Source organism: Stegostoma tigrinum, chromosome 9 (genome assembly GCF_030684315.1).
Source record: "Stegostoma tigrinum isolate sSteTig4 chromosome 9, sSteTig4.hap1, whole genome shotgun sequence".
Taxonomy (NCBI): Eukaryota; Metazoa; Chordata; class Chondrichthyes; order Orectolobiformes; family Stegostomatidae; genus Stegostoma; species Stegostoma tigrinum.
In genome coordinates this window covers 99,204,123-99,231,846 of record NC_081362.1, presented here as the reverse complement: position 1 = coordinate 99,231,846, position 27,724 = coordinate 99,204,123, and the positions used below count along the sequence as shown (strand labels likewise).

General features: G+C 43.9%; 1 protein-coding gene across 6 annotated transcripts in view; it reads left to right on the top strand.

The window, feature by feature from the left end:
* Nucleotides 1–27,724, top strand: part of preb (prolactin regulatory element binding) — an 87,159-nt gene that overhangs the window by 4,639 nt on the left and 54,796 nt on the right. For 3 of the 6 annotated variants that reach the window (XM_048536189.2, XM_048536190.2, XM_048536191.2), the window contains 3 exons: nucleotides 11,271–11,514; nucleotides 18,235–18,452; nucleotides 20,145–20,225. In XM_048536189.2, the coding sequence (XP_048392146.1) occupies nucleotides 11,271–11,514; nucleotides 18,235–18,452; nucleotides 20,145–20,225 (543 nt within the window). Of the gene's footprint in view, nucleotides 1–2,453; nucleotides 3,989–11,270; nucleotides 11,515–18,234; nucleotides 18,453–20,144; nucleotides 20,226–27,724 lie in introns of those variants that run through there. The other 3 variants (XM_059648807.1, XM_059648805.1, XM_059648806.1) reach the window with 3 other exon arrangements.

Here is a 27,724-nt window from a genome sequence, read left to right as displayed (position 1 = left end):
GTTGTGAATGGTGGTGGACAATTAACAACTCACGGGAGGAAGAGGCTCCACGAATATCCTCATCCTCAGTGATGGAAGAGCCCAGCCCATCAGTGCAAAAGATCAGGCTAAAGCATTCGCTTTCTTCAGCCAGAAGTGCTGAGTAGATGATCCATCTTGGCCGCCTCCAGTGGTTCCCAGCATCACAGATACCAGTATTCAGCCAATTCGATTCAGTTGACTCCATGTGAAATCAAAAAACGGTTGAAGGTGTTAGATACAGGGGCATTTCCTATGACACGTTCTGACAACACAAATTGGCTTTAATGCAATTGACAAATGGAGAAATGGTATTTGTGAAATGCAAACTTTGTGCTGGCTCTAACGTGATTCCAACGTCGGCGTCACATGATCAGTTTGTAGGCTTTGTCCTCAGCATGTGCTGAAAGAGTCCCTGTACTGGTATTGAGGATCCTCTCTCTCTGTGAGGCATTGCTCAAGTCTGCCGTGTTATCTACAAAGTGGCAAAAATGATAACAAGAAACATCCTGGTGATAAAATTGCCAGTGGCGTACTTAAAAGAAAGGCTGTAGTGCTGGAAAAGCAACTCGATGTTGTAAAGTGTTTTGAGTGTAATGAGAGAACATGTGATGTTGCTCGTGCAACAGAAATGAAGGTGTTTTCCTTGCACACCGTTAGAGACAATGCAGAAAAGATTAAAGCAAGCTGTATTGTTGGAACAATTTTGTGTGTTAGCAAATCTGTGGGGTCAAAGACAAAGGAATTTGAGGAGATGGAGCAGCTTCTAAGTGTCTGCATACAAACACAAACAAAGATGTGATATGGGACCCCCCCCCCCCTTCCCACTACAAACAGTCCTTGGATAAGCATATGGATAATGATGGGATAGTGTAGGGGGAGGGGCTTAGATTAGTTCACAGGCCAGCGCAGCATTGAGGGCCGAAGGGCCTGTTCTGCACTGTATTGTTCAATGTTTTATGTCTTATCAATTTATGAAGATTTAACAAAACAAGCAAAAAATTCTGCAGATGTGCCTGCCTTTAGTGTGAGCAGTGAATGGTTTGCTGGCTTTAGGAACCACTAAATTTTGCATTCTGAAAAGCAATGTGGCAAAGTTACCAGCGCAGACAAGGAGCTTGCAATGGCATTTCTTTCTATGGCTTTAAAAAAAAAATTAATTGACAAAGAAGGCTACAACTTTGATCAAATTTTCAGTTTGGCTGAGAGACTTATACTGGATGTGAATGCCACCAAGAACGAAGATTTCTATGAGTGAAGCACATGCTGCAGGATTTAAGGTGACAAAGGATCATATGACTGTGCTGCTGGGTGCCAATGCCAATGGAAACTTAGAGCAAAGAAAATTACAGCACAGGAACAGGCATTTCGGCGCTCCTAGCCTGCGCTGATCCAGATCCTCCATCTAAACTTGTTGCCTATTTTCCAAGGTTCTGTGTCCCTCTGCGTGAATGGGCAGGGAGCAGAGGGACACAGATCCTTGGAAAATAGGCAACGTGTTTAGGTAGAGGATCTGGATCAGCACAGGCTTGGAGGGCCAAAGGGCCTGTTTCTGTACTGAAATTTTCTTTGTTCCTTATTCTTTGTTCTCTGTTCCCTGTCCATTCATCTATCTGTCGAGATGCATCTTAAATAACTCTGTCCTGCCTACCTCGACCACTTAGGCTGGCAACACATTCCAGGCATCCACCACCCTCTGCGTAAAGAACTTTCCACACATATCTCCCTTAAACATTTCCCCTCTCACCTTGAAATCAAGGCCCCTAATAATTGAGTCCACCACTCTTTTGTGGGGGGTGGGGGGGGGAAGCTTCTTGCTATCCACCCTGTCGATACCCCTCATGATTTTGTAGACCTCCATCGGGTCCCCCTCAACTTTCGTCTTTCTAATGTAAATAATCCTAATCTACTCAACCTCCCTTCAAAGCTAGCGCCCTCCATACCAAGCATCATCCTGGTGAATCTCCTCTGCACCCTCTCCAAAGCATCTACATCCTTTTGGTAATGTAATCTGACGACCAGAACTGTATACAGTATTCCAAATGTGGTTGAACCAAAGTCCTATACAACTGTAATATGATCTGCCAAATCTGTTGTACTCAGTACCCCCGTCCGATAAATGAAAGCATGCCGTATGCCTTCTTGACCACCCTATTGACCTGCGTTGCCACTTTCAGGAAACAATGGACCTGAACACCCAGATCACTCTGTGCATCAATTTTCCCAGGGCTTTTCCATTTACCGCATATTTCGCTCTTGAATTGGAATTTCCAAAATGCATTACTTTGCATTTGCCTGGATTGAACTCCATCTGCCATTTCTCCGCCCAACTCTCCAATCTATCTGTATTCTGCTGCATTCTCTGACAGTCCCCTTCACTATCTGCTACTCCACCAATCTTAGTGTCATCTGCAAACTTGCTAATCAGACCATCTATACCTTCCTCCACAATATTTATGTATATTACAAACAACAGTGGTCCCAACACGGATCCCTGTGGAACACTACTGGTCACAGTTCTCCATTTTGAGAAACTCCCTTCCACTACATCTCTCTGCCTCCTGTTGCCCAGCCAGTTCTCTATCCATCTAGCTAGTACACCCTGGACACAATGCAACTTCACTTTCTCCATCAGCCTACCATGGAGAATCTTATCAAACGCCTTACTGAAATCCACGTATCTGACATCTACAGCCCTTCCGTCATCTATCAACTTTGTCACTTCCTCAAAGAATTCTATCAAGTTGGTAAGACATGACCTTCCCTGCACCAAACCATGTTGCCTATCACTAAGCCCGTTTTCTTCCAAATGTAAATAGATCCTATCCCTCGGTATCTTCTCCAGAAAGATACTCTTTCCACTTACCGCTTACCACTCTGCCAACTTGCAAGCCTTGAAACATTACCTTAAGTCTACTCTAGGCATCTACTTTACATCAAGCAAAAGAGGTTGGATGACTGGGCAGATTTTCTCTGACCTTATTGTTGATGTTTTCAAAGATGTTTTTAGAAAGTATTGCAGGGCAAAAAAAAGGGGATTTCACAATTTTTCTCCTGGATAATGTGCCAAGCTGTACTCCTACCGTTTGTGAGCTTTCTGAAAACAAAGTGCTATTTCTACGCCCAAACACAACTTCTCTCCTTCATCCCGAGGCCAACGTACAATGGTAGCTTTTAAAGCTTATTGTTTAAGGTGTATGATTAAGAGGCTGATTGCAGCCACTGAGGGGGGTAAGGGCAGTGTTCTTCAACTTTGGAAGAGGTATAGCATCAAAATGCAATTGACATTATAGTGGAGGCCTGGGATAAGTCAGTAAGGGCTGCTTACTTGCGTCTTGACAGTAGCTTCTCCCCGACTTTTTTTCAAGATTTAAAAAGTTTTGTTCTGTGAAAGGCACTCCCAACAATCAAAGAGCATTGTGCTGATCTTGAAAAGAAAGTTGGATTTGTAGAAGTAGAGAGTGAGGATGTTGAAGAGCTGCTTGATTCCCACCGTGAAGACCTCTCTACACCTGATCGAACGACAACTTGTTGCTGAGGCTGGAAGTGGAAACTGGAGATGAAGAAAATCAAGCCCAGGATGCAGCACCACAATAGCTTTCCCACTTCTGTTTTGTCTTCTATCCTGAGGGAAATTGAGAAGCAGTTGCCGCTTGTCAAGGACAACGAATACAGTGCAGAACACAGCAGGGTAGCAGTTCGTGAAGCAAGATTTTTTTAGCACTCTTTGAACTGCTTCAAGAACAAATAAGAAGGGCAAAGCAGCAAAAACTGGATGTCTTTTTTAAGTCAACTCCCAATAAACAGTCAGACAACAAGCCACAGCCATCCACTTCTGGATTATTGCCCTACCCCTGCAAACAGAACTGCACCTGAAGGTGTTGATGATTACAGCCCTCAGCCCTGCATTAACAACAGAGCTACCTCAGAACCTCCCCTATCAAGTCATCTTGACCTTTTTCAAGATAAGGTGATAAATTTACCGTTATTTCATTATTACATGTAAATTATTAAAAATTTGTTCATACTCTCTGCTGTCCTGTAATTTCAGTCCTTGAGTAATTATTTTTGTTGGTCTGTCCCTAACCTCCCCTTCTCCCATTGGCCCTGTTATTTCTTTAGCAGAATTTTTTACAACTCATTGTTTTACAGTAGCAGAACCCTTTGTACTGCAAAGGCTATAGGCCCTCACAACATTCTTGCAATAGTCTTCAAGACAGGTGCTCCAGGCCTTGCTGACCCAGAAGCTGTTCCAGTAAAGTTACAACACTGGCACCAACATGTCAATGCGGAGGATTGCCCAAGTATGTCCTGCACCTAAAAAGCAGGACAAATCCACCATTTTAAAAAATTCATTATGGGATGTGGGCATCGCTGGCTGGCCTGCATTTCTTACCGATCCCTGGTTGCCCTTGAGAAGGTGGTGGTGAGCTGCTGTTTTGAACTGCTGCAGTCCTTCTGCTGTGGGTTGACCCACAATGTCTTCTAGGGAGGGAACTCCAGGATTTTGACCCGGCGACAGTGACGGAACAGCGATTGTATTTCTAAGTCAAGATGGCGTGTGACTTGGGGAGGAACTTGGAGGTGGTGGTGTCCCCATGTATCTGCTGCCCTCGTCCTTCTAGATGGAAGTAGTCATGGGTTTGGAAGGTGCTGTCTGAAGATCTTTGGTGAATTCCTGCAGTGCATCTTGTAGGTAGTACCCACTACTGCAACGGAGCGCTGGTGGTGGAGGGAGTAAATGTTTGCAGACGTTGTGTCAATCAAGCGGCTGCTTTGTCCTGGATGCTGTCAAGCTTCTTGAGTGTTGCTGGGGCTGCACCCATCCAGGCAAGCGGGGAGTGTTCCATCACACTCCTGACTTGAGCCTCGTAGATGGTGGACAGACTTTGGGAGTCAGGAGGTGAGTTGCTCGCCGCAGTATTCCCAACTTCTGGCCTGCTGTTGTAGCCACTGTGTTTATCTGGTGAGTCCAATTGACTTTCTGGTCAGTCGTAACCCCCAGGATGTTGACAGTGGAGGATTCAGTGATGGTAATGCCATTGAATGTCAAGGGGTGGTGGATTGATGGTCATAACCTGGCATTTTTGAGGCACAAATGTCAGTTGTTGCTTGGCAGCCCAAGCCTGGATATTGTCCAGATCTTGTTGCATGTGAACATGGACTGCTGAGGAGTCACGAATGGTGCTTAACATTATGCAATCATCGGTGAACATCCCCACTTCTGATCTTTTGATGGTGGGAAGGTCATTGAAGATGATCGGGCCTAGGACACTCCCCTGAGGAACTCCATCAGAGATGTTCTGGAGTAGAGATGATTGACCTCCCATGACCATGACCATCTTGCTGTGTGTCAGGTATGATTCCAGTCAATGGAGCTTTTGCCCCCTGATACCCACTGATTCCAGTTTTGCCAGGGTTCCTTGATGCTACACTCAGTTGAATGCTGCCTTGATATCAAGGTCTGTCACTCTCACCTTACCTCTGGAATTCAGCTGTTTTGACCGTATTTGAATCAAGGCTGTAATGAGGTCAGGAGTTGAATGGCCTGGCGGAACCCAAACTGGGCGTTGCTGAACAAGTGCTGCTTGATGGTACTGTTCATGACCCCTCCCATCACTTTACTGATGACCGAGAGTAGACTAATGGCGCAGTAATGAGGCTGGGTGGGATTTATCCTGCTTTCTGTGTGCATGACATACTTGGGCAATTTTCCACATTGTCAAGTAAACACCGGTGTTGTAACTACTGGAAAAGCTTGGCTCGGGGAGCAGCAAGTTCTGGAGCTCAAGTCTTCAATACTTTTGCTGGAATGTTGTCAGGGCCAGAAGACTTTGCAGTATCCAGTGTCTCCAACCATTTCTTGATATCACGTGGAGTGAATCGAATTGGCTGAAGACTAGTATCTGTCATGCTGGGTACCACTGGATGAGGCTGAGGTGAAGCATCCACTGAGCATTTCTGGCTGAAGATAGCTGCGAATACTTTAGCCTGACCTTTTGCACTGATGTGCTGGGCTCCTCCTTCATTGAGGATGGGGATATTTGTGGAGCTGCCTCCTCCAGTGAGTTGTTTAATTGTCCACCACCATTCACAACTGGATGTGGCAGGACTGCAGTGCTTAGATCTGTCACTTGCTGCTTTTGCTGTTTGGCGTGCAAGTAGTCCAGATTGGCTTCATCAGATTAATAACTCCGCTTCAGGCATCCCTGGTGCTGCTCCTGGAATGCCCTCCAGTGGCTTGATGGTAATGGTTGAGTGGGGGTTACACCAGGCCATGAGCTTATAGATTGTGCTGGAGTACAATTCTGCTGCTTCTGATGACCCATAGCACCTTGTGGATGCCCAGTCTTGAGTGGCTAGATCTGTGCGAAGTCTGTCCCATTTAGCACAGTGATTAGTGCCATACAACACGAAGCGAGTTATTCTCAATGTGATTCTGGGACTTTGTCTCCACAAGGACTGTGCGATGGCCATTCTTACCAATACTGTCATGGACAGATGCAACTGCAGCTGGCAGATCAGTAAGGATGAGGTCAAGGATATTTTCCCTCGCCTCCTGCCGCAGGCCCAGTCTAGCAGCTATGTCCTTTAGGACCTGACCAGCTCGATCAGTAGTACTGCTTTAATATATTGAAATTGCACACCCCAGAATACATTTTGTGCCCTTGCCATCCTCAATGCTTCATCTAAGTGTGATTCAACATTTGAGTACCAATTCAACAGCCGAGGGATGAAGGCATGTAGAACGTAGAACATTACAGCACAGTACAGGCCCTTCGGCCCTCTGTTGTGCCGACCTGTCATGCCGATCTCAAGCCCATCTAACCTACACTATTCCATGTACATCCATATGCTTGTCCAATGACAACTTACATGTACCTAAAGTTGGCGAATCTACTACCGTTGCAGGCAAAGCGTTCAATTCCCTTACTACTCTCTGAGTAAAGAAACCACCTCTGACATCTGTCCTATATCTTTCACCCCTCAATTTAAAGCTATGCCCCCTCGTGCTCGCCGTCACCATCCTAGGAAAAAGGCTCTCCCAATCCACCCTATCTAGCCCTCTGATTATTTTATATGTTTCAATTAAGTCACCTCTCAACCACCTCCTCTCTAACAAAAACAGCCTCAAGTCCCTCAGCCTTTCCTCGTAAGACCTTCCCTCCATACCAGGCACCATCCCAGTAAATCTCCTCTGCACCCTTTCCAAAGCTTCCACATCCTTCTTATAATGCGGTGACCAGAACTGTGCGCAATACTCCAAGTGTGGCCGCACCAGAGTTTTGTACAGCTTCACCATAACCTCTTGGTTCCGGAACTCGATCCCTCTATTAATAAAAGCTAAAACACTGTATGCCTTCTTAACGGCCCTGTCAACCTGGGTTGCAACTTTCAAGGATCTGTGTACATGGACACCGAAATCTCTCTGCTCATCTACACTACCAAGAATCTTACCATTAGCCCAGTACTTTACCTTCTGGTTACTCCTACCAAAGTGCATCACCTCACACTTGTCTGCATTAAACTCCATTTGCCACCTCTCAGCCCAGCTCTGCAGCTTATCTATGTCTCTCAGACCTCTCTACCTTAATTGACGAGTCCCTAAACATCCTTTCTGCAACTGTAATACTGTCCTTGACCAACAATGCCACACCTCCCCCTCTTTTACCATCTTCTCTGTTCTTACTGAAACATCTAAATCCCGGAACCTGCAACAACCGTTCCTGTCCCTGCTCTATCTGTGTCTCCAAAATGGCCACAACATCGAAGTCCCAGATACCAACCCATGCTGCAAGTTCTTCCACCTTATTCCGGACGCTCCTGGCGTTGAAGTAGACACACTTCAAACCAAGTTCTTGCTTGCCGGTGCCATCTTGCATCACTAAAACTTTATTTCGGACCTCCCTACTCGCAAACTTTTCTATACTCGAACTACAATTTTGGTTCCCATCCCCCTGCTGAATTAGTTTAAACCCACCCGAAGTAGTCTTCGTGAATTTCCCCCCCCTCTGGTTCAGGTGAAAACCATCCTGCTTGTAGAGGTCCCACCTACCCCAGAATGAGCCCCAATTATCCAAAACCCTCCCTCTTGCACCATCCCTGTTGCCATGTGTTCAACTCCTCTCTCTCCCTATTCCTCGCCTCACTAGCACGTGGCACAGGCAACAAACCAGAGACGACAACTGTTTGTCCTAGCTCCCTGAATTTCTACCTTAAATCCCCATCTCTCTTCCTACCTATGTCATTGGGGCATATGTGGACCACGACTTGGGGCTGCTCCCCCTCCCCCTTAAGGATCCCAAAAACACGATCCGAGACATCACGCACCCTGGCACCTGGGAGGCAACACACCAACCGTGAGTCTGTCTCGTCCCCACAGAACCTCCTATCTGTCCCCCTAACTATGGAGTCCCCAATGACTAATGCTCTGCTCCTCTTCCCCCTTCCCTTCTGAGCAGCAGGAATAGACTCTGTGCCAGAGACTTGTGCCCCACTGCTTTCCCCTGGTAAGTCATCTTTCTTCTTCTTCCCCCCGACCCCCCCAACAGTATCCAAAACGGTATACTTATTGTTGAGGGGAATGGCCACAGGGGGTCCCTGCACTGCCTGCCGGTTCCCTTTCCATCCCCTGACTGTAACCCATCTGCCTTTTTCTTGTACCTGAGGAGTGACTACCTCCCTGTAACTCCTGTCAACAACCCCCTCTGCCTCCCTATTGACCCAAAGTTCATCCAGCTCCAGTTCCCTAACGCAGTTTTCGAGGAGCTGGAGTTGGGTGCACTTCCCACAAATGTAGTCAGCAGGGACACTAGTGGTGACCCTTACCCTCCCACATTCTGCGGGAGCAACATTCAACTGCCCTGACCTCCGTTCCCATTATTCTAAATTCCCAAAGAGATTGTTGAAAAATAAAGAATAAAAAATAAACTTGTTACCTTACCAATCAGCCGCACAGCACCTTTTTTTTGGTTAAAGGAGGAGGATGGATGGGAAACACTACCTGAGTAGTGTTTCGGGTAGCGCAGCCACACAAATATATTACCTGTGATAAGTGGCAGGAGATTCCTTTGACCATGTTTAACTTGAAGCCATGAGACTTCATAGGGTCTGGAGTTAATGTTGAGGACTCTTAGAGCAACTCCCTCCCAACTGTCTCCCATTGTGCTGCCACCTCTGCCGTGCTGGTGAGACAGAACGTATCCAAAGATGGTAATGGTGGTATCTGGGACACTGTTTGTAAGGCCTGATTTTGTGACTATGACTGTCAGGTTGTTGCTTGAGCTTGTGAGACATCTCTCCCAATTTTGGCATTAAGCCCCACATTATAGTGAGGAGGACTTTGCAGGGTCAACAGGGCTGCTTCTGCCATTGTCTAGGTCGAAGCCAGGTGATCCGTCCAGTTTCATTTCTTTGAGTTTTTGTGGCAATTGGTATATCTGAGTGGCTTGCTCGGCCATTTTGGAGGGCAGTTGAGAGTCAACCAAGCTGCTTTGGGTCTGGAATCATATGTAGGCCAGACCAGGTGAGGGTGGCAGATTTCATCCCCTGAAGTACATTAGTGAACCAGATGGGTTTTTCCTAACAATGATTTCATGGTGTTCAATGGATTCTTAATTCCAGACTTTTTGCATTCCAATTCCACCATTTGTCTTGGTGAGATTCCACCCCAGGTCTCCAGAACATCACCTGGGTTTCTGGATTAATAGCCTAGCAGTAATACCACTAGGCCATCGCTTACTCACAGCTAGTAACAGCCCCATCAGTCTCCTGTTGATTATCAGTAAAGTGATGGAAGGTGTCATCAACAGTGCAATCAATCAGCACCTGCTCAGTGACACCTAGTCTGGATTCTGCCAGGGCCACTCAGCTCCTGAGCTCATTGCAGCCTTCATTCAAGCATGGAGAAAGGAGCTGAATTCCAGAGGTGAGGTTGGAGTGTCAGCCTTTGACATTAGGGCTGCATTCAATCAAATGTGGCATCAAAGACCCCTGGAAGAACTGGAATCAGTTCGGTGAGTACTGGCAGTAAACTCTGGTAATTAATCATACCTGACTCATAAAAAGATGCTTGTGGCTGTTGGAGGTCAGTCATCTCAGCTCCAGGACATCTCTGCAGGAGTTCCTCAAGGTAGTATTGTGGGCCCAACCATCTTCAGCTGCTTCATCAATGACCTTCCCTCCATCATAAGGTCAGAAGTTGATGATGATTGCACAATGTTCACCATTTGTGACTCCCCAGATACTGAAGCAATCCATGCTCACATGCAACAAGGTCTGGACAATATCCAGGCTTGGGCTGACAACTGGTGAATGCCATTCACATTTCACAAATGCAAAACGATGATCATCACCAATAAGAGACAATCTAACCACTGTCCCTTGACATTCGGTTATGTTACCATCATTCAGTCCCCACTGCCAGCATCCTGGGTGTTATCATTGACTCAACTGGACTTATCACGTAAAAATGCAGTGGCTACAAGAGCAGGTTAGAAATTAAGAATACTGCGGTGAGTAACTTCCCTTCAGACTCCCCAAAGCCTTTCCACCATCTCCAAGGCACAAGTGAGGATGGAATACTCCCCACTTGGCTACAAAGTAGGCCACTTGATTGCCACTACATCAAGTGTCCACTCCCTCCACCGCCAATGCTCAGTAGCAACAGGGTGTGAAATTTAAAAGATGCACTGCTGAAATTCACCAAAAATATTCAGACAGCATCTTCCAAATCCATGACCACTTCCATCTAGAAAAACAAGGGCAGGAGAAACATCTGAACACAACCACCTCCTAAGTTCCCCTGCAAGCCGCTCACCATCTTGACTTGAAAATACATTGCAGTTTTTTGAATGTTGCTTGGTCAGAATCCTGCAATTCCCTCCCTAATGGTATTGTGGGTCAATCCATAGCAGGTGGACTGCAGCAGTTCAAGAAGGCAGCTCACCCCCACCTTGTCAAAGGCAAGTAGGGATGGGCAGCCAGCGACACACTCATCCTACAAAAAAAAAATCTCAGGGGTACAGTTTTATCTCCTTCCTTACAGGACCTGAAAACGTTCTGATAAAGTGAGTTTTTTTAAGCACAAGGTTCAGGAATTCTTTCCACTTTTTTTTAAACTTGGGTATTATTTCAGTCTGAGTGTTGCATAACATGCATACATGTATCTACCTCACAAATGACAATTTGATGTTTATTGTTTTTTTTTGTTTAACTGCCTATCTGACTTTGTTCTTTCCTTTTGCCATCAGCATTTCCTGCGTTTGGAATGTGTAACGGGAGACCTTTCAGCAACACTTGTTCATGCCCATGACACGGAAACCCGAGCCACAATGAATATGGCTGTAGCAGGAGATATTCTAGCAGTTGGGCAAGATGCAACTTGTCACATCTTGCGATTCCAGGAAGGGAAAGAGAAGCCAGCAGGGAATAAACCTGGTACAAAGGAGGACAAGAGTGAGGCTGAAATTGCTCTGCATTCTGGCAATTCCTCAGGTACAGCAGAATTGATTTTGGCAGACCGTTATGGGCCAAAACTCCTTTTTAAAAAAAAACCATCAATTTTTTTGCAACAAAGCTTGTATGTCTACATAATATAGCTTTTCTTGTAAAAGCTAATAGCAAATCCCACTGTTTTAAAGGAGTAGGAGGAGGCCGTTCAATCCTTCAGTGCTCCTGTGTCATTCTTCAGTATGATCAAAAGTAGTTCACAGCCTAATTCTCCACATACCTGACTTTACCCCATATCGCTCAAATAACCTCAAATATAAAATTAACATATGAATATTAAAATTAGGAGCAGAAGCGGGCATTTGACCTGTTATAATAAAGAAAATATTACATTTGTTTTCTTAATTTCTTTCTGTACCTGGTTACTAACATTTTCAGTCGTGCACTGGAACTCGAATTTTCTGCATCTCAGACCTCCACCGCCGTTCTATTATTAAGTAAAACACTTGCTTTTTCTGCTTGCTACCAGGGTGAACAACTTGTGTTTTACCACATTATATTGAATTCATCAGATTTTGACAACTCACAACTTATCCAAATCTGTGTATGACCATCTTATGTCCCCTTTTGTAACTTATTTTCCTATCTATCAATACGTCAACTGTAGGTTTTGCTAAAATGCTTTCATTCCACTCTTCCAAATCATTAATATAAATTGTAAAATACTGAAGCCCCAGCGCACACTCCACAAATGGAGTAGCATGGAAATCCATTTGTCACATCCTGCCAACAAGCCAATTTTCCATACATGCTGAGATGTTATCACCTACACCCGGAGTTGCTACTTTACACAACCATTTGGTATCTTGGCAAATAAAATCATTTTCAGATTGTTACAGACATAGTAAAAACTGCCAGTGCTGGAGAATCTGAGATAACAATGTGAAGCTGGATGAACGCAGCAGGCCGAGGCAGGAAAGTTTGACATTTCGGGTCTGAGGAAGTGTCACCAGACCCAAAATAAGAACTGTTTTCTCCTTCACAGGTGCTGCCAGACCTGCTGAGCTTTTCCAGCGACTTTGTTTGTGTTGTGTTATACTTGTAGTCTGTCTCCTGTCTCAGTGCAATCCTAATCAAGTCAATAATTTGCGCTAAATTCTTAAAGCTTTACCTTTTTAACTGACTGTTATGTAGGGGACTTCATCAAATACCTTCTGAACATTTACTTAAGAAATATCCATAGATATGCCCACTGTTCACAACTTCAATCACCACTTTGAGCAAAATTCATTCTGATTCATCAGACATAGCCTATTCCTTACAAATGCACACAGGCTGTTTTGGGGGGGAAAAAGGCCTGACACATCCCCATCCACCACCACTGTCCTTCGCCTGGCCAAGCACTTTCTCATTTTTAATAACAACTCCTTTAATTTCTCTCCCTGTCTTCAGGTCAAAGGTGTGGCCGCATAGGCCCTTATTATGCATGTCTCTTTGTAGGGTTCATGGAACATTCCTTGTTCCACTCCAACACAAGTGCCACCCCACAAAACTTTCTCCACTGCATTAATGACACCGTCCCTCTCCCCTATGGAGTTAGCAAAAATGATCAATTCCACTTTCAATTTCCACCCTGCTCGCGCCTTCACCTGGTCCATCTCTGACTCTTCCCTTCCTATTCTTGACATCTATTTCCATTTCTGGGGACAGTTTGCTCAGTAATATACATTACAGGGCCACCGACTCCCTGTGGGTTACCTGGACTATACATCCATTCATTCTGTTTCCTTTTAAGACTCCATTTCATTCTTCCAGTTTCTGTGTCACATCTGTTCTAATAATGCTACCCTCTGCACGGCATCTCAGAAATATCCACCTTCCTCCTCAACTGAACATTCCCTACCTCCATGGCAGAGAGAGCCCTCAACTCAATTCCCACTATTCTGCCCCATCACATCTCTTCCCTCTCTCAGCACTGAGAAGATCCCATAGTCTTCGTTGTTCGCCTCTCCAGCATCCATATCTGAAGTATTATAAGCCGCAATTTCTGCCACCTCCAATAGGATGCCACCACTACATGCAGTTCTCCCCACTTCCTTGTCAGCATGCTTCAGGGACACCAGACACCACGGGCAAGTCCTCCTTATCCACTTGGGTGGCAACTTTGAGGGAGCTATGCACTTGAGCACCAAGATCCCACTGTTCCTCCACACTGCCGAGAATCCTGCCTTTAATCCTATGTTCAGCATTTAAGTTCGACCTTCCAAAATGCATCACCTCACATTTATCCAGGTTGAACTCCATCTGCCATTTCTCAGCCCAGCTCTGCACACTGTCAATGTCTCGCTGAAGCCTGCAATAGCCCTCGATACTATTAACGGCACCTCCGACCTTTGTGTCATCAGCAAACATACTAACCCACCCCTCAACCTCCTCATCCAAGTCATTTATGAAAACTACAAAGAGCAGAGGCCCAAGAACAGAGCCCTGTGGGACACCACTCAGCACTGACCTCCAGGCAGAATACTTACCATCTACGACCATTCTCTGCCTCCTGTCAGCCAACCAATTCTGAATCCAGACAGCCAAATCACCCTGTATTCCATTCCTCCTGACTTTATGAATGAGCCTGCTTGGGGAACCTTATCAAATGCCTTGCTGAAGTCCATGTACACTACATCCACTGCTCGATCCTCGTCAACCTGTGTCGTGACTTCCTCAAAGAACTCAATAAGATTTGTGAGGCATGACCTGCCCCCCCTCAAAGCCATGCAGACTCCCTTTAATCACGCTATGCTTGTCCAAATAGTCATAAATCCTATCCCTCAGAATTCTTTTCAAAACCTTGCTGACCACAGACGTAAGACTGACTGTCTGTAATTTCCAGGGATTTCCCTATTACCTTTCTTGAAAAGAGGAACAACATTTGCCTCCCACCAATCTTCTGGTATGACTCCTGTGGAGAGTGAGGAAGCAAAGATCTTCGCCAGTGGCTTGGCAACCTCCTTTCTCGCTTCCCGGAGCACCCTAGGATAAATCTGGTCTGGCCCTGGGGACTTATCAATCTTAATGTTCGCTAAAATTTCCAGCACATTCTTAATGTTTGCTAAAATTTCCAGCGCAAACTCCACTCCAGCATCTTCCCATGCAATTACTGAAGATGTAACATGAACTGTTTACTTCCTCCCTCGCTATCCAAGACTCCAGAAATACCTTCCAGGTGAAGCAACGAGTTACCTGCACTTCATGTAATCTAGTCTACTGCATTTGCTCCTCACAATGTGGTCTCGTCTACACTGGGGAGACAAAACACAGATTGAGTGACTCCTTTAAGGAACACCAATGCCCTATAAGCAAAAAATGGCTCTGTGTTTCCTGTTGCCTGCCATGTTGCACACTATTGTGTTTCCTTTGAACAAAAGCAGAGGTTGCTGGAAAAGCTCAGCAGATCTGGCAGCATTTGTAAAGAAAAGATCAGCATTAACATTTCGGACCTCAGAACTGCCTCTGTCTTTGGCCTTCTGCAATGCTCCGGCAAAGCTCAGCACAAGTTTGAAGAATAACATCTCATTTTCCACTTGGGAGCTCCAAATCCTCCAGGACTCCAATATTGAATTCAATAATTTTAGGGCCTGAAAACCTTCTATATCCTTTGCTCACCCCCTCACTTCAGACCTTGTCATCACATGGATTTGCTGTGCTGAAAGTAGCCTGTTTTCACCTATGTATGGCCCTAGCAGCTTTTTTTTTTCTCTTTCTCCCTGGCTTATTATTATACATCCCTTTGTCTGGCTCACTGTCTTTCTCTCCCACTGGCTCTGTCTGCGCCTCTTGCTTGTTCCCTCACCACCTTCCTCAAATCTTCAACATGTATGCTACCTTTTCCTTGTTCAACTAGTTCTGATGAAGGGCCACTGGACCTGAAATATTGACTCTGTTTTCTGTTCACAGATTCTACCAGACCTGCTGACTTGTCAAGTTTCTGTTTTGGGGCTCTCTCTCTTGAAAATTTCTAATGCTATAATCATTCTACCTTTTGATTACAGATTCTAATAATTTCCCAACGTTAAAGCAGGTCTGTAATCCCCTCAGTGTCCTTTAGCCTTTCCTTTGAAAAACATGTGTAATTTTCCAATATAAAGGAAAAGTTCCTGAATCAAGTAAACCTTTGGAGAATTCTGATTAGGCGATCTGTAATAGTGACTCTGCAACTGTATGGGGTTGAGATCTCATCTGGAGCACTGCAAGCAATTTTGTTCCCCTTATTTAACGAAAGATGTTATTTCATTGGTTGCACTTTAGAGAAGATTCACTGGGATGATATCTCTTCCCCAACCCAGTAAGGAGAGATTGTCTTATGATCAAAGCTTAAACAGGTTGGGACTCATTGAACTTATAAAGTAATTTGATGTGATCTCATTGAAATACGGGATTCTCAACAGGGTAAATGCTGAGACGATGTTTCCCTTTTTGAAATAGTCTCGGACTAGAGGGTACATTCTCAGAGTAAAGGAATGCCAGTTTAAAACTGAGATGAGGAATTTCTTTTTGAAGGGTGTGTGTCTTTGGAACTGCCTGCTAAAAAGAACTGTGGGGGTAGAGTCCCTGTGCATACTTAAGGTTGAGATAGATTTTGATGAGTGGGGGAATCAAGCACAAGAAATAGAGGGAAAGGGCAGCATCGTGGACATGAACAATGTCAGATCGTTCACAATCTTTGGAATATCTGGCCTGTTGACCTCCTTCTTCTCTATACTGCAAATTCTGACAAGGCAATTACACACATCTGCTATTTCCTTATTCCTTATTAACAAGTAGCAGTTATTTGTTTTCAAGGTTCCATGCTGTTCCTGGCACTGTCTTGTTTTAATAATATTTGCATTTTGTTATCCCTCAAATTTATTCTCATCCTTGCAGTTTTAGTTTATTCTATTTTGTCATCCTTCCTGCTTTTTGTATCTTTCCCAGTTAAAGAATCTGTGCTACTGTAGCATTTCTGTTTCTTGTCTTTTAGTTCCATGTTTTCTCTTAGCTCTTGTATTGCCTATTACTGGCAAGGAGAATTCTTCCTCCTTTACAGGATGAGCTGATTTTGTATAATTCTAAATTCACATTTGAAATCTCACTTTTTGTTTACTCAATCTCTCTGTTCCTACTAGGTCCCACACAGCAGTCCAATCATGAAGGTTAGGTCACTTGAGATCCAGGGCAGCTAGCTAATTGAAGTCAAAATTGGCTTGATGGTCGGAAGCAGAGGGTGATGGTTGAAGGTTGTTTCTTCGACTGGAGGCCTGTGGCTAGCGGCGTGCCACAGGGGTTGATGCTGATATTTGGTATTTGGATAAATAATCTGGATGAGAATATACAAGGAATGAATAGTCAGTTTGTGGATGATACAAAATTAGGAGGCATCATTGATAGCTGGACTTCACAAGCTTCAAAATCTCGCCCCCCTCCCCCGGCTACCGCATCCCAAAACCAGCCCAGCTCGTCCCTGCCTCCCTAACCTGTCCTTCCTCCCACCCCCAAGCCCCACGCCAATCTCTTACCTACTAACCTCATCCTGCCCCCTTGATCTGTCTGTCCTCCCTGAACTGACCTATCTCCTCCCTACTTCCCCACCTACACTCACCTCTACTGGCTTCATCCCTGCCCCTTTGACCCGTCTGTCTCCCCTCCACCTATCTTCTCCTCTATCCATCTTCTATCTGCCTATCTCCCTCTCCTTATTTATTTCAGAGCCCCTTTCCCCTCCCCCATTTCTGAAGAAGGGTCTAGGCCTGAAACGTCAGCCTTCCTGTTCCTCTGATGCTGCTTGGCCTGCTGTGTTCATCCAGTTCCACGCCTTGTTATCTCAGATTCTCCAGCAACTGCACTTCCTGCTATCTCCGTCAAAAATTACACAGGGGTCTTGATCAGATGAGGAAGCGGGCTGAGGAGTGGAAAGTGCAGTTTAACGTAGACGGTGTGAGGTGTTGCACTTTGGAAAGTCAAACCAATATAGGACTTGTAGAGTAAGTGATAAGGTCCTGAGGACTGTTGTGGAACAGAGGGACCTCGGACCATAAGTACATAGTTCATTGAAAGCTGCATCACATGTAGACAGAGTGGTGAAGAAGGCATTTAGCATACTGGCTTGCATCAGTCGACGGATTGAGTAAAGGAGTTGGGACCTAATGTTTATGGTTGTATGAGTCGTTAGTGAGGCCACGCTTGGAGTATTGTTTGCAGTTTTGGTCACCCTGTTATAGGAAAGATATAGTTAACCTGGAAAATGTGCAAAGATTTATGAGGATGTTGCCAGGACTAGTAAGCCTGTTATGTGGAGAGGTTGGCCAGGATGGGAGTTTATTCTTTGGAAATTAGGAGAATGAGGGGTGACCTTTATTGAGGTGTATAAAATCATGGGGGGCATAGATAGGATGAACGCATGTAGTCTTTTTCCCAGGGATGGGGAATTGAAAACTAGAGGGCATAAGTTTAAGAAGGGCCTGAGGGGCAGCCTCTTCATGCAGAGAATGGTGCATATATAGAATGGGCTGCCAGAGGAACTGAGGGAGGTACAATAACAGCATGTAAAAAAACATTTGGATATGTACATGAATGGGATGGTTATGGAGCGATATGGACCAAACGCAGGCAATTGGAACTAGCTGAGTGGGCACCATGGTCAGCATAGACCAGTTTGGGCTGAAGGGCCTGTTCCATTCTGTACTGCACTAAGACTTGAATACTCTTACCAGTTTTCTCTCTCTCCCTCTACAGTCAAGAAGACAGAAGCTAGGAAACGAAAGACTGGAAATAAAATGGCCGGTGATGCAAGTGGGTCCCTGCGAAATGAGACGCCAGAAATGGTGGTAGAGTCACTTCATGTCGTACGCACTGACTTCAGCACGGATGCACTTCAGAAAACTGTCCGCTTCAATATGAAGCACTCCTTTCTCATCACCGGGGGCGTGGATGGCTTCGTTAGGGTTTGGGAGGTACAAAACAAAACAAAATCACAGTACAGCTTCAATATAGTTATTTTATAATCAGCCTCTTCAGAGACGTTGTTCCTCTGGAGCAGGTGGAACTTGAACCTGGTGTAGAGGTAGGGACACAGCCACTGTGCCACAAAACCTCTAAAGCTTCAGAGTAGAATCCCAGGCCTGACCATCTTCAGCTGCTTCATCAAGGACTCTTCCTCTATATAAGGCCAGAAGTGGAATGTTTGCTGATGATTGTACAACATTCAGCACCATTTCCCAACTCCTGAGACACTGAAACTGTCTGTGTCCTTATGCAGCAATATCGGAATTATGTCCAGGCTTGGGCTGATGAGTGACCAATAATATTTGAGCCATACAAGTAATTTGCAATGACCATCTCCAATAAGATCAAATCCAACCATCATCCCTTAACATTAGTTAGAGACAAAAACTGTAGATGTTGGAATCCAAGGTAGACAGACAGGCAGCATCTGGAGGAAAGGAGAAGTCAATATTTTGGGTATTATCCTTCTTAGAACTGTATGTGGGGGTGTTAATAGGTTAAGAAAGTGGCAGATGGAGTATGATGTGGGAAATTGTTCACTTTGGAGGGAGAACAATGTATTTTAAATGCAGACTTGGGAGTACTTGTGCAAAAGGCACACAGGAAGGATAATGGAATATTGTCCCTTATTTCACGGGGATTGGAGTATAAACATAAGCAAGTCTTGGTGCAGCTGTACAAGATGCTGGTGAGATCAAATCTGGAGGATTGTGAGCAGTTTTGGCCCCTTTATTTAGGGAAAGACGTTGTCTCATTGGAGATAGTTCAAAGATTCTCTACGATATTCCTTAGTATGCGAGGATTGTCTTCTGAACAAAGACTAAACAGTTTGGGATTCTGAGTTGAATGAAAGAAGAGTGACAGGTGATCTCATTGAAACATATAGAGTTCTCAAATGGCTTGTAAAGGCAAATGCTGTGAGTATTTCCATTCATTTGAAGAATGTAGGACGATAGTCTCAGAGTAAAGGGACATCAGTTTAAAACTGAGATGAGGAGTTACCTCTCTGAATCTTTCGAACTCTTTACCACAGAAAGCTGTGCCGGCAGAGTCCTTGTCTGTATTTAAAACTAAGAGATTCTTGATCTGTAGAGGAGCTAAGGGTCATGGGAAACCACAGGAAGGTGAGTGTGAAGAATGTTGGATTTGCCATAATCCTTTCAAAGGACACAGCAGCCTGAAGGGGCTGCATAGCCTTCTCCTGTCCCTATATTTTATGGTCTACGGCTTTTGACCCATAAATGCTGGCCTAGCCAGCAGCACCCACATCCCATGAAAGGGTAAGAAGCAGTCGTTGTCATTTTTTATTATACATTTTAGTAAAACAAAAGAGATTGAACTGCAGCTGTTGATGCAATATGTCATTTGGAACTTTGTCCCGATACTGGGGCTGCCTGTTTCTTCCCAGCCCCTCCAATCTTTGTAACTTTCCACTCCCACCCAAACAGTACTGTACGCATAATTTTATGGGCAATCCTGTAAAATGATGGTATGTGGGACAAGGACCAACATATTGCTGTTGATTGATTGATTGATTGTATGTTGGAAATGAGAGCTAGAGAATATATTCAAATATGAATGTAATTATTGGGGATAGCATCAAATATGAATTTAAGCAATGGATATTTTTCCAACTGCAGTTCCCAAGTATGAAGAAATGTTTTGATTTCCGAGCTCACGATGGGGAAGTTGAAGATGTGGACATCAGTCCTGATAACAAGGTTTGATTCATAATAACGGCTCGTCGTTTCTACCGTGGTTCTGTTTTCTAGTGCCAGTCTCCCACCTTTTTCCCTGTAATCCCTGCATGCTAATTCCGTCAGAATAATCATCCAGTACCCTGTTAGATGCCTATTTGAACCTGCTTCCACCACATTCCAGACAGTGAATTCCATACCCTGAAGACTCACTGTATGAGAGTTTTTTTTCTTCTTGTTTTGATGCACATTAATTTTGAATAGGAACAGCTTCTTCCTATCTACTCTAAACAGCCCACTCATTTTTGAAAACCTATGTCAAAATTCTCCTCAACCACTTTCTTGAGATACCAACTTTTTTGAGCCTGTCATCGCAGCTGAAGTTTCTCAGTACTAGCACCATTTTTGTAAATCGTTTTACCAACTGCAACACGTACTTGCATCTTTACAGTTGCGGACACTGCATTACACACAGTACTCCCAACTGATGTTTAACAAGTCTCTTGCACATATTCAACAGCAGCTTGCTGCTGTTGTACTGTATGCCCCAATTAATAAAGTTGAGAACACTATGCTTTATTCACGGTCCTGTCCACTTGCCACCTTCAATGGTCTGCTGAGATAGGGAAGGAAACTTTTGATGTTTTAGCCATGTTTTTTCAAAAAACACACCTCAGGAATAGTCAACGACACTTTTAAGTCATGAAATTGTGGGAAAGTGAAGCACAAACTATAGAGCCATTTGGCTAACATCAATTGTATGAAAGTTACTAGAATCTGTTAGGAATAGAGTTGCTAAATATGTCAACAAATGAGATGTTTAGAGAGCGTTTTTTACAATATTTACCAAAACTAATACCACCCCCACCCCTCCAAAAAACTCAAATGTTGGAGATAAGTGTCACTGAGTCAGAAAAGTTGATTCTGCTTTCTTTCTGCAGATGCTGCCAGACCCACTGAGTGTTCCTAGCAATTTCTGTTTTTATGTCTTGCCAAAGAAATTGGTTATAAAGTAAGAGAGATAATAGATTCGTACTGCAGTTTGCAAATGGAAGTATAGAAACCTGTATTTAAATGTTTGCTAAAGTTCTGTTTGATGAAAGATGTTCAGGGGAGGATGAGAAGAGCTTGGGAGGCAATGGCTGAGCAGTATAATCCACAGATCCAGGATCAACTCCCACTGCAGCAGATGGTGGAATTTGAATCCAATAAAAAAATTGGAGTTAAGAGTCTAATGGTGACCATGAATCCATAGTTGATTGTTGGAAAAACCTACCTGGTTCACGAAGACCTAAAGAGAGAGCTCAGAAGAGCCAGGAGGAGACATGAGAAGTTGGCGGATAGGATCAGGGTAAACTCTAAGGCTTTCTACAGGTATTTAAGGAATAAAAGAATGATGAAAGTAAGATTAGGGCCAATCAAGGATAGTAGTGGGAAGCCATGTGTGGAGTCAGAGGAGATAGGGGAAGCACTAAATGAATATTTTTCAACAGTATTCACTCTAGAAAACGACAATGTTGTCGAGGAGAATACTGAAATACAGGCTACTAGATGAGGTGGGATTGAGGTTCGCAAGGAAGAGGTATTAGAAATCCTACAGAGGGTGAAGATAGATAAGTCCCCTGGGCCGGATGGGATTTATCCTAGGATCCTCTGGGAAGCCAGGGAGGAGATTGCCGAGCCTTTGGCATTGATCTTTAACTCGTCATTGACTACAGGAATAGTGCCAGACGACTGGAGGATAGCAAATGTGGTTCCCCTGTTCAAGAAGGGGAGTAGAGACAACCCTGGTAATTATAGACCAGTGAGCCTTACCTCAGTTGTTGGTAAAGTGTTGGAAAAGGTTTTAAGGGATAGGACTTATAATCATCTAGAAAAGAATAAATCGATTAGGGATAGTCAGCACGGTTTTGTGAAGGGTATGTCATGCCTCTCAAACCTTATTGAGTTCTTTGAGAAGGTGACCATACAGGTAGATGAGAGTAAACCATTTGATGTGGTGTATATGGATTTCAGCAAGGCATTCGGTAAGGTTCCCCACAGTAGGCTATTGTACAACATGCGGAGGAATGGGATTGTGGGATATATAGCAGTTTGCATCAGAAATTGGCTTGCTGAAAGAAGACAGAGGGTGGTAGTTGATGGGAAATGTTCACCCTGGAGACCAGTTACTAGTGGTTTACCGCAAGGGTCGGTATTGGGTCCACTGCTGTTTGTCATTTTTATAAATGACCTGGATGAGGGCGTAGAAGGATGGGTTAGTAAATTTGCAGATGACACTAAGATCGGTGGCGTTGTGGATAGTGACGAAGGATGCTGTAGGTTGCAGAGAGACATAGATAAGCTGCAGAGCTGGGCTGAGAGGTGACAAATGGAGTTTAATGCAGACAAGTGTGAGGTGATGCACTTTGGTAGGAGTAACTGGAAGGCAAAGTACTGGGCTAATGGTAAGATTCTTAGTAGTGTAGATGAGCAGAGAGACCTCGGTGTCCATGTACGCAGATCCTTGAAAGTTGCCACCCAGGTTGACGGGGCTGTTAAGAAGGCATACAGTGTTTTAGCTTTTATTAATAGAGGGATCGAGTTCCGGAACCAAGAGGTTATGGTGAAGCTGTACAAAACTCTGGTGCGGCCACACTTGAAGTATTGTGTACAATTCTGGTCACCGCATTATAAGAAGGATGTGGAAGCTTTGGAAAGGGTGCAGAGGAGATTTACTAGGATGTTGCCTGGTATGGAGGGAAGGTCTTACGAGGAAAGGCTGAGGGACTTGAGGCTGTTTTCATCAGAGAGAAGAAGGTTGAGAGGTGACTTAATTGAGACATATAAAATAATCAGAGCGTTAGATAGGGTGGATAGGGAGAGCCTTTTTCCTAGGATGGTGACGGCGAGCACGAGGGGGCATAGCTTTAAATTGAGGGGTGAAAGATATAGGACAGATGTCAGAGGTAGTTTCTTTACTCGGAGAGTAGTAAGGGAATGGAACGCTTTGCCTGCAACGGTAGTAGATTTGCCAACTTTAGGTACATTTAAGTCCTTATTGGATAAGCATATGGACGTACATGGAATAGTGTAGTTTAGATGGGCTTCAGATTGGTATGACAGTTCGGCACAGCATCGAGGGCCGAAGGGCCTGTACTGTGCAGTGATGTTCTGTAATTGCCTTTAGGGAAGGAATACTTACTACTTGGTTTGATCTACATGTGACCCTAGGCCCACAAAAAACATGGTTGACGCTCAACAATTAGGGATGGGCAATAAGTGCTGGCCTAGCCAGTGACTCCTTCAAGCTGTGAATGAATAATGGAAAAAAGAATGAAGAAAAGGTAAATCTGGACTGCTGATGGCAAGAGGTTATGGTTATGCATAGAAAATGTGAACTGCTATAATGGAATCTTTCTAGACTAAATGAGTGAGCGAAACTGTGGCAGAGGCAGTTCATCGTGGGAAAGTGTCACATCCACTTTGGACCAATGTGGATTGGAACATTCTTGAAATGGTTAGAAGCATAGAAACTATAGAGGAGCAATGATATTTCAGAATCCATGTACAGAAATGTAAAAAGGTCATAGTCATCAATAAAAAATAATGGAAGAACAAGGGAACGGTGAACCAATTAAATGGGCAGAGTACCAAAGAGTGAAATTGTGTAAGATTGTAAGAATTGTGCTCAGGGCCCTGCATCTCAGAAAAAGTGTAAAAACAGAAAATGCTGGACATGTTCAGCAGATCAGCTACACTCCACAGACGCTAGAACAGATTTCTATCAAGAAAGTTAAATCAGACATTACATGGAAACAATGCGGATACTTTCTTCAGAGGATTTTTTTTGTCAAAATGTTAATTAATTCTGTTTTGTTGCATAATTTTAGGTCTAGAATAACTTTGAGCCTGGTTGGGTCCACACACAATTTCCAAGAAAGCTGTCATGTAAACATTCTGCAAACTTAGTTTGATTAATCACATGGAAAATGTGGGTTGATGAGGAAGAGTCAGCATAGATTTTTAAAGGGGCAACCATATTTAACTAACTAGTTGGAGTTTTATTCCAAGGATTGATGAGAGTAACGCATGTGAGATATACATGGATTTCCAGAAGACATTTTGATATGGTGCATCACAACAGACTTGTGTAGAAAATTGAAGGCCATGGTATCCAAGGAATAGTGGCAACATGGGCACAAAATTGACTGAGTCATAGAAAACACGTATTGGTCAATGAATATTTTTCAGGCTGAAGAAAGATTTTGTTTTTAGGGGTTTGTGATCACCGTAACCTAACCCTAGTGGTCGATTATTTGTGAGTAATTTTCTGATAGTGTGAGTTTAAGAATCAGCAATTTAGGTATGATGCAATGTTTAATTCGGTAAAGTATAGAACTGTGACAATTGACGATGGTTCGCTGACGCCAGAGGACACAGAGATTGTCACAGCAGAAGATTTTGGTCTCATTAAAATAAGGAGGGGCAGCATCTGACTGTGTAGCCAAAGCATTTGAGAACTCTTCTTTTAGACTTCTACCTCTCCTGATCTATTTTCCAACTGTTTGATGAAGACTGCTGTTTGGGGATTGTCGAATGAGAACTGATGCCTACCAGGTCTGTTTGATGAGAACTCCTTGCTGAGAAAATGCCCCTCTGCCTTGGCACTTATTGTTGTCATATTTCTAAGGGTATGTAACTTAAGTTGTGCCAATCAACTGTCTGAACCGTTTTGGCCATTAGGTGTCGAGCAGCCACTCATGATGTCAGATGATTGTTGCATCCTTGCCTACCCTTATCTGACAGTTGGTTTACTGCCCTTTTTAAGAAGGAACACTTCTTATTTTTGAAAACAACATACCGATAATTGGAAAGCAAAAGAACTGCAGATGCTGTAAATCAGGAACAGAAACAAAGTTGCTGAAAAAACTCAGCAGGCCTGGCAGCATCTGTGAAGGAAAAAACAGTTAATGTTTCGAGTCCAGTGACTTTCTTCAGAACAATTGATAATTGCGTGTGTTTGGCACCAGATAATTTGATGGCACCAGTTCCCTGTGGACATTGTGATCTCTTGTTTCATAATCCTTCCTTTGTTTTCATATGTCAGAATTTTGGAAAGCTAATTACTACTGTAATAGCTGTTAAATGGTATCTATTGCTTCACAATAAATATTAGGAAAATTCAGTATTTATGGAATCCCACTTTCAACAGTTTGTATGGAGTTCCTCAGGTGCTAGTACTGGGACCCTTCCTTTTCCCGATTTGTAAATGATCTGGATATTAGTGTGCTGGAGATGTTTTCCAAATTTGCAGATGATACTGAACTTGGAAAAATTGTAAACTGAGAGCAGGACAGTGTGGGACTCCAAAAGGACATTAACAAGTTGGTGGTTAGGGCAGAAAGGTGGCAGATGAGATTCAATGCAGAAAAGTGTGAGGTGATACACTGCATAGATGTGGCAAATATTTAAGGGAATACTCCAGAAAACACACACAATATGTGTTCCAACAAATAAGGAAAATAAATCTAAGGACTGATCTCCCAACAGACTGAAAGAAAATACTCATAAGTCATTCTGCAACGATCGGTCAGCAGATTGGACAGAACATTTTTAAAAAAGCCAAGGATTACTGAGATTAAGGAGGCAAGAAATTAAGTATGAGAGAAAGTTAGCCAGCAATGCAAAACTGGATGTGAAAAATTTCATCAGATATTTAAAAGAAGAGTTTGAAAAATGTCGGTATTTTTCCTACAAAAATGAGTCTGGGGAATTAGTAATGAAAGATGAGCGGATGACAGATGAATTCAGAATGTATTTTGTTGGTTTTTATTGGCATCATAAAATTCCTACAGTGCATAAGGAGGCCATTCAACCCCTCAAGTCCACACCAACCCTCGGAAGAGTATCCCACCCAAACTCAGCCCCTTACCATATCCTATAACCCACATTTACCATGGTTAATCCACCAACCTGAATATCACTTAACACTATGGACATTTTTAGCACGGGCAATCTGTCTAACCCGCACATCTTGGCACTAAGGAGGATACAAGTGGTATCTAGAAAAAGCTGTAAATCAAGAATTGAAAGAGGGAGACAGGTTTGAGAAAGTTACAGCTACCAAGGAAATACTACTCAGTTAGTAGTTGCAATTGCAAATTGAGAAGACCTCGGGTCCTAATGGATTCCATCCCAGATTTCATCTCAAAACAAATAGCCACTAATGCAGTTGATGCGTTGTTAGAAAACTCCTGAGATTTAGTGAAGGTTTCTTTAGATTAGAAAATAGCTAATGTATTTCCTTTATTCAAAAAGAGATCAAGGCAGACAGTGGAAAGCCACAAGCCAGATACATTAACATCAACCATGGGGAAAACGTTAGAAGCTGTAAAGATGTAAAATGCACTGGAGAGATAGCAGAAGTGATGTACAATAATGGCTCCAGGCTTGAGAGACTTTTACCATGCTAATAGATTGAATAAGTTATGGCTGTTCCCCCGGAGAGAAAAAAGACAAAAGGAGATCTGTTTGAGGTTTTCAAAATCATGAGCAGGGTGGACACAGTAGATGGGGTGAAACTTTCTGTTTGTGAAAAGAAACAAGAATGAGAGGGCTAGGATACGAAAGAACAAAGAAGAAAGAAACTTACCGCACAGGAACAGGCCCTTCGGCCCTCCAAACCTGCACCGAACCAGATCCTCTGTCTAAACCTGTCGCCTATTTTCCAAGGATCTGTATCCCTCTGCTCCCTGCCCATTCATGTATCTGTCCAGATACATCTTAAATGGGCAGTCATGCTGGCCTCTACCACCTCCGCTGGCAACGCGTTCCAGGCACCTACCACCCTCTGTAAAGAACTTTCCACGTATACCTGCCTTAAACTTTTCCCCTCTTACCTTGAAATCGTGACCCCTAGTAATTGAGTCCCCCACTCTGCGGGAGAAAAGCTTCTTACTATCCACTCTGCCTATACCTCTCATGATTTTGCAGACCTCAATCAGGACCCCCCTCAACTTCAGTCTTTCTAATGTAAGTAATCCTAATCCTAATCTACTCAACCTCTCTTCATATCTACCGCCCTCCATGCTAAGCAACATTCTGGTGAACCTCCTCTGCACCCTGTCCAAAACATCCACATTCTTTTGGTAATGCAGCGACCAGAACTGTACACAGTATTCCAAACGTGGTTGAACCAAAGTCCTATACAGCTGTAACATGACCTGCCAACTCTTGTACTCAATACTCCGTCCAATGAATGAAAGCATGCTGTATGCCGCCTTGACCACTCTATCCACCTGCGTTGCCACCTTCAGGGTACAATGGACCTAAACACCCAGATCTCTTTGTGCATCACTTTTCCCCAGGGCTTTTCCATTTACCACAGTTCGCTCTTGAATTGAGTCTTCCAAAATGCATCACCTCGCATTTGCCTGGATTGAACTCCATCTGCCATTTCTCCACCCAACTCTCCAATCTATCTATACTCTGCTGCATTCTCCGACAATCCTCTTCACCATTTGCTACTCCACCAATCTTAG